Here is a 7580-nt window from a genome sequence, read left to right on the forward strand (position 1 = left end):
AAAAATTGAGATCCTAGGCGCCAAAATTTCCAATACGTCCTCTTAAAGTACAAAAATTAAGTATATAGAACGTTTCTCTTCGGTCCCTTAAAATTCAATATCAGACTATTCAGATCTTTGATTTTGCTGACCCCGTAGTCGCTGGCATAAGGGACAGGATCCGCGTACGAAGTCGCGGGCAGAAGCTAGTTATACGAAATATAATTATGTCATGTTTTGACACATACATAAATCGTCTCATCGTGTGAAGACGATTTAAGCCACTGATTAGCATAAAACATTGTGGTAAAGTTGACAAAAAGTAGCCAAGTTAATTGAACCCGAAAAAAACCATGGGAGAATTGTAGGTTTTTAAATCTTATGAGACGCGTGAATATAAGTTGACTCTTTTGTATGTTATATAACGTAAAGAAATATTCTAAATTCCCCCTAATTATGATAATTTGGATATTATTGATTTAAATTACTTCGACCGCCAAGGAGATACACTTGCTTGTTCAAAGAATTCATATAACTCAATAGGAAATAAAACAAGTTATTGTTGTTGATATATAATTATTTAGTATCTTCGCGGAGTTTAAGCTGGAAACACGTGTTAAACAAGTTTTTTCTTTTTATATATTATGTTACGTCATATAATTATTCTGTTGTTGATTGGTTGTTGTCTTACTATCGAGATTTTGAATTTAGAAGAAGGTACTTATTTGTGTTTTTGTTTTTTAGAAATAATGTAAACTTTCTGAGTTTTGTTTCTGTTTTTTTTTTCTGATTTGAATTTTGTCTATATTTCTAAACCTACCATCTATCTACACTAATATGATGAAGAGAATTATTTTTATTGTTTGTTTATGCCTTGAAGGCTCAAAAACTGAACTGATTAGTAATATTCTTTCACATTTGGGTAGATATTAGACTACCCTTGGATAACATAGGTTGTATTTTGTACAGGCATAGGAAAAACTTTTCCCGTAACGAGAGTGAAACTGCGGGAAGCTGCTAACAGTGATTTATCTAAAAATGAGTTTAATTAAATTACAGGAGCTGATTGTGAATGGAATAAAGTTCCAGGAAAGTGTGTGAATACATACAACTGTTTGAGCACCTTTATTGATGTTAGAGATAAGAAATTTGCACCGGTAAGTTCAATATCCTCTTTTTATCTATATGAAAAAATATCACTTGTTACGCCGCGTTGTTATATGAGAAACCTATCGAGTGTTTTAGAAGAAAAAAAAAACATTTAAAATAAAAGTAAAATATTGTTTTGTCCAAAAAACCGGAAAGATATTTATTCTCTTGTAAACTAAATGTAGTTTATGTTAGTGATTATATTATATTGGTTATTTCTTATTTTCTTTTTACGCAATCTATATTTATATCGTTTTTTATTACAACTCTTACATAAGAGGTCTGCTGGAAGAGATTTCTTAAGAAATAAGCCTGTGTTCCTTGCTGTGTTCAGTGAAGCTACGTAAACTTTTGATTAAATAAATATATAACAATAATGAATGCAAACTACTACTAGGTCTATAATTTACATTGCAGATATGTAGTTTTGCTGGAAAAGAACCTATTATATGCTGCACAGACTGCCAATTTAATAATACCAGGTATGAAGACATAATAATATAAATCTTCTCGTATGAAATAAATATTTAAAAAATTAGGTATTTTCCTTCCTCCTTATTACAGTCTTTATGACAAATATATTTTTAAATTCAGCAAATCAAATTGAATAGAGTCATTATTATTTGTTTTCACAGAAATGTTATCTTTGATAATAGTTTGGGTTTCATCCACAAAGGTAAACAAAAGGCACAAAATAGTAAGTATTTTTTTTACTTTTGTATTATATTATCGTAGAAAAAAATATATTTTAAGGAACAGTAAGAGTACCACAATTGGCTGACAGTTGACCCGACGTTTGGCAAATTGTTTTTATTTTTGATTCCAATCAAAGTTTTTAATCTGTCTGATATCGGCTAAATAGGTAGGATCTTTGTAATGTGCATACTACCATTCATTTTCATACTGATTTATGAGTCCAAAAAACTATAGGCCTACAAAAAAATTTGCAATGCGCGGGTACGCTAAGGGCTAGGGCTGACTCGAACCATTACGTATTAAAATTGCTTTTTTTGCTTAATTTTTCTTAGACATGACTATATACCCTGATCAAAATCTGTTCACTTTAATTTCAGAGTGTTTGGAATACATACATAGATTTGATTATACCTGCAAAGCAGGAACGAGCATTAGTTTATACAGGAGACTTGTTAAAGAAAAAAATTGCTATGAAATAAGTGCATCTTATTCGTCTGCATCTTATGGGGGTGTAAATGCTTTCAGACAACAGTATCCGCACATGGTAAGTATATAAAAAGTTTGACATATCTTAGTCTATTATGCCAACGTTCCGCCCTTGACACTCTGACCCTACTTTCAAGAAAAGCTTTTGGGTCACAAAATAAGTGCACGAGAATAGAGACCACGAGGCAAATTGCGTTATCCTTTTATTTAAAGCAACATTCAAACTGAAAAATTTCTGGACCAAAATCTAGATCTAAGACCAGTTAATGATGCCTCAGCCCCAAAACAAAGGAGAAATCTATTTTGACGACGTCGATGGCGCAATGGTCACCACGCCGGACTGCCGAACCTGAGGTCCCGGGTTCGATTCCCAGCTCGGTCAACATTTGTGTGATGAGCATGCTTGTTGGCCGTGGTCTGGGTATTATAATATGTATTTGTAAATGTGTATACATGTAGCTATATGTAATTTATCAGTTGTGTTATCCATGAACAAGTTAATTAATAACTTAGCATTGAGCTAACCAACCGAGTGTGAAAAGGTGTTTCAACATTATCTACTGAATAATTGTAACTGCATAAATATTAAATTAGGTAAACTACATTTTTCAAATAACTTTCTTTCAGGCTCTACTAGGGTATGGTCCTGATGTCACAACGGCTGACTGGCTCTGTTGTGGATCTGTCATCAGCGAGAAATTCATCCTCACTGCCGGTCACTGCTTGTCAAGTTCTGCAGTGTAAGTATAGCTAGAACCTTAAAGAGTGTAAAATGATGATGAAAAATTTTTGTACAAAAGGACAGTAAAACCGTAAATGAACATTAAAGAAGAAATTAAAATCAGTTCTTATTAATAAGAAGAAGAGATTAATCATATGACGTTAGAATAAGCATAAAAAGCAGAGGCGACCATTTTTAAGATTATTTTTGTAATCCTAACTAATATTATAAATGTGAAAGTAACTCTGTCTGTCTGTCTGTCTGTCTTTTCTTCACGCCTAAACTACTGAACCGATTTGTGTGAAATTTGGTACAGACATAGTTTGGACCTTGAGAAAGGACATAGGATAGTTTTTATTTAAAAAAAAATACAAAAATAAAAATAAATTCCGGACATATAGCGCCATCTATTGGTCAAACCAAAAATATGCCGGAAGTCACTATTCCATGCGAACGAAGTCGCGGGCAAAAGCTAGTAGTTATAATAAACAGAAGACGTATCTAAAATAAGTCCTATGTTTTCAGAGGCGAAGTGAAATACATAGCCTTGGGAATATTGAAACGCAGAGATCCTCAAGAGTTGTGGCAGAAATACAATGTGAAGAGAGCTATACCCCACCCAGAGTATAAGCCCCCATCAAAATACCATGACATTGCATTACTCGAAACTGATAAGACGTAAGTAGATAGTAAGCAATCTTTTGCCATGGAAGGTAATTGTTAGGGATTGTTCAGCAAAAGTTACTTTTGAATTTCTATGATCTTCAATATAAGTTCTTTTTTATTTATTTTTTTGTAGCAATCTTAATATTGTTATTATAAACTGGTGAGACTAAAATACTAAAAAATATTTTTCCAGACGTTGTTTATCACCTCAGTCATGGTGGGTATTTTCGGGGCTGTCTTTTGTAATTATTTTTGCTGTACCAAAACAACTGTTTTGCAGCTATGTTTTAATAATGAGTTTGACTTCATGACGCCATATTAGCCGTACTTATGCTCCATTATTCTGCTCCATTTTAGGATCACCTTCAGTAGGGACGTGTTACCAGCTTGCCTGCATTCTTCCGGGCCGCCATACAAATATCTATACGCCACTGGTTGGGGAGCCTTAGGACATAGAAGAGAGCTGGCAGACACCTTACAAGCGGTGAATATATTACCATACCTTGGTTAGAATGTAGCATAGGTGTCAATTAAAAAAAATACGATTCTGGCAATAATTCATTTTTAACAAAATGAAACATGTACAGTAAAACCAGCTTAAATGTCAGTAGTTCATATGGACTGGACCAGTGTTAAAATTCTATTAAGAATTAATATCTATTTATGTTTGATTAGGACGAGTTTATTTATCAAGACGTTCCAATGTTAAGAAGTTCTTTAAAACAAATTTAATATTATGTGATGAATGCATGTGCACTGAGATATATTATGCGGGTGAAACCGCTGGCGACTTACGACATAATGATTGAATTTCCTCTTCTCAACTTGTAGTTGCTTCTCAACGAGTTTTTAGCCCATATGGGTTTTGTTAATATCATACTTAAAATTGCTTGCTTACAGGTCAACGTATCTCAATACAGTGAAGAGGAATGTATGAAGCAATACCCTGTTCACAGACATCTAAAACATGGATATAATCACACCATACAAATGTGCTACGGTGATAGGGACGAGCCAAAAGATACGTGCGAGGTATTTATTCTTTATCTGCTAACCCTTAACTAGTTAACCCTTTCATATTATATCAATGGAACATTAAACAACTATGGCAAAAAATCTCCTCATAAACGTAGTTGATTCTAATGTTTCCCTACAGATTGTGAGAATCCTTGAAACTCTCTAGAGTTTAAACCTTCCCTGGACTTGTACAAACATTTTAAAACCAAAATAAGCTGAATCGGTCCACCCATTCTAGAGTTTTAGTGAGACTAACGAACAGCAATTCATTTTTATATATAAGAAGATTATTTATGATCACCAGGGCGACAGTGGAGGGCCTCTGCAGGCTGACACGAAATGCGCACACACAATTGTTGGCGTTACTTCATACGGCAGACAGTGCGGGATTTCTGCCGGATCCGGTATTTACACCAGAGTCATCTACTACGTACCTTGGATTGAGAGCATTGTATGGCCATAAACACTGACATAAACTACTTAAATAACTACTGCTACTTAAATAAAGAATGTAAGATATTAAATGGAGTTGAAAGTAATTTTTTTTTTAATGACGATGAAAAGTTTTGAAACAATCCTATAGAAGAAACTAAGGATATGCTTTTTGACATCAAAAATTAAATTAGCTAATTATAGCAATTATTTGAAATATAAAGACTTTGTTATTTTATGTTTATAAAACATTTTGCAGTCAAGTCGATGAACTAAAGGTCACGCGAAGAAGGTACAAATTATAAATACTTTTTTGATTAAACATTTAGTTTCTTTTTTGTTTTCATAAAGACACCTTGCATGCAGAACTTTTTGCAAATTAGGTAAGGTTTCGTTTTGGACCCAGACCATTTTCAAACACATAAGTGTTAATTATTAAATTGTAAAATGTATATAATATACATATTTTAGTAGCCTATGCTGTAATATATAAAATACTAGCTGGTGCCCGCGACTTCGTCTGCGCAGGTTTAGTATTTCGAACAATATGTTTACAAATTGTAGCCTATGTGTTATTCTGATGTATAAGCTATATTATTGTAAAGTTTCATTAAAATCCATTCGGTAGTTTTTGCGTGAAAGAGTAACAAACATCCATACATCCATACATACAAACTTTCGCGTTTATAATATTAGTAGGATTATAATTAATTAATTGATAGATGGATTCTGTTCCACCTAATTCCGAGAACCAATCGATAAATATAATTTTGTCAGAATTTAATATTCACCTCGTAAATATAAAAAAATATTCAATGTCATTAGCAATTATCCGTATTATTATCCGTAGCAATTTGAAATGTCATACACATGACGTCTGAGTTCTGAATCATAATCCAAGTTAATTCAACTCAGTCAGAACTGAGAGTTGCATACGTACAATTTAATTAAAAAGTTTCTTTCGGTCCGGCACGTGGATGTGGCATTTTGAGTGTAAGGTAAATTAATTAGTTTTAGGGAAAGGAAAGTAATTAAAAAAATAACAAACGAGTATCGCTTTAAATAAACCTGTGTTTGATATACTTATTTCAGAAGTTACAATAACAGATTAACAGAGATTCCAAAAAGACGGAGGTTCGGACTCTTTAGCGTCAACACAAGCGAGATGTTCAAAACATTGTTTAACGCATGTTTTTTAAATAGTAGTAATCCATCGATCTTAGAATCACAAGCAATTACTTAGAAACAGACAAAAAAGGTTTATAAATCTTAACAAACCTCAAATCAAAACAGTCAACAATCTTCCATTTAGTGACGTCATTCAAGATTCAGTTTGTTCCCCATTCGAATTTTCTCGTGCGTACAACATTATGCACGGCACGTCATGCAACAGACCAGAAGCTAGTATTTTGAATTATTCATGTAGGACTTGCCGACATGTTGTTTTATCGTCCGAGTATACCGCATGGGCGACAAAGCTTTGGGAGCAATGGAGATTTTCCGAATCGGGAATACACCGGATTTTAACACAAATTGTGTATGAAGTTGTAAAATATAGTATTTTTAGTCAATAATAATTTTGTATTTATTTTTCCTTGTGATATCAGTGCAGATTAAATCAGTTTTTTTTTTAATAGGTAGTTAATTAATCCTTTTCATTTTTAACTTACCTACGTCAATATTGATTAATTCATCGATTCGACATTATCAAAAGTTTGATTTATTTGCAAATAATTTTCGTAATTATAGTACAGTGAACCATTTAAAACTTTTTTAATGTATTACCTTTAATAGCTTAATATATTTTTTGTCTTATGTTATGTCATACCAACTTTTCCTGTAATGCAGGATTAAATAAGTTAACTAATCTAGGACAGTATAAGAACTAAGTAGATATAAAAGTTTATGAAAGAGCCTAATGGATCTTTTCAACTTACACTTATGACAAAATATAGGTAAGTAATATACGAAGCTGTGTCTGCTAAGAAATATGAAGACTTTTCTAATTTTAGTCTAAGTAACAGCGAAACGGGTCGATAGATCATTAATTTAAGCTACAAGTCATAATGGATTCCTCCATATTACGTAAGTCTCTTTGGCAGTCTTAGTCTGATGCCAGAATCACAAAGCTATAGGGTTCTCCTGGGTTAAGGAGACCGAATAGGCAGTCTCTACTTTGTAATCAAGATGGCAAATTGAAACATTGTTTGCACGTAAATAAGTGAATGGTTAAAATAACTTATCAAAAATTATATTTCCGAATATAGGTTTCCTTAAAAATGTATGGAATCGTAAAATTTTACCCCAATGTATAAATTGAAACATTTCATTGCGTTCCTCCGTTTATAAATATTTTATATAATTTTATGAGTCTGAAAGAAGATACCGCCTACTCAAACTCGTCCGATTTTTTCATATTCATTACATCATTATA

At 32.7% G+C, this 7580-nt stretch overlaps 1 protein-coding gene across 1 annotated transcript; it reads left to right on the forward strand.

Moving 5' to 3' along the window:
• The first annotated feature begins 550 nt into the window (after positions 1-550).
• Positions 551-5539, forward strand: LOC110372236 (serine protease snake). Its single transcript, XM_064036059.1, has 10 exons — positions 551-696; positions 1039-1136; positions 1546-1610; positions 1764-1825; positions 2202-2368; positions 2938-3050; positions 3557-3709; positions 4055-4181; positions 4598-4729; positions 5019-5539. The coding sequence occupies exons 1-10, from the start codon at positions 624-626 to the stop codon at positions 5175-5177; spliced, it is 1149 nt and encodes a 382-aa protein (XP_063892129.1). The 5' UTR covers positions 551-623; the 3' UTR covers positions 5178-5539.
• The last annotated feature ends 2041 nt before the right edge of the window (positions 5540-7580 follow it).

The sequence above is a fragment of the Helicoverpa armigera genome, chromosome 8 (genome assembly GCF_030705265.1).
Source record: "Helicoverpa armigera isolate CAAS_96S chromosome 8, ASM3070526v1, whole genome shotgun sequence".
Taxonomy (NCBI): domain Eukaryota; kingdom Metazoa; phylum Arthropoda; class Insecta; order Lepidoptera; family Noctuidae; genus Helicoverpa; species Helicoverpa armigera.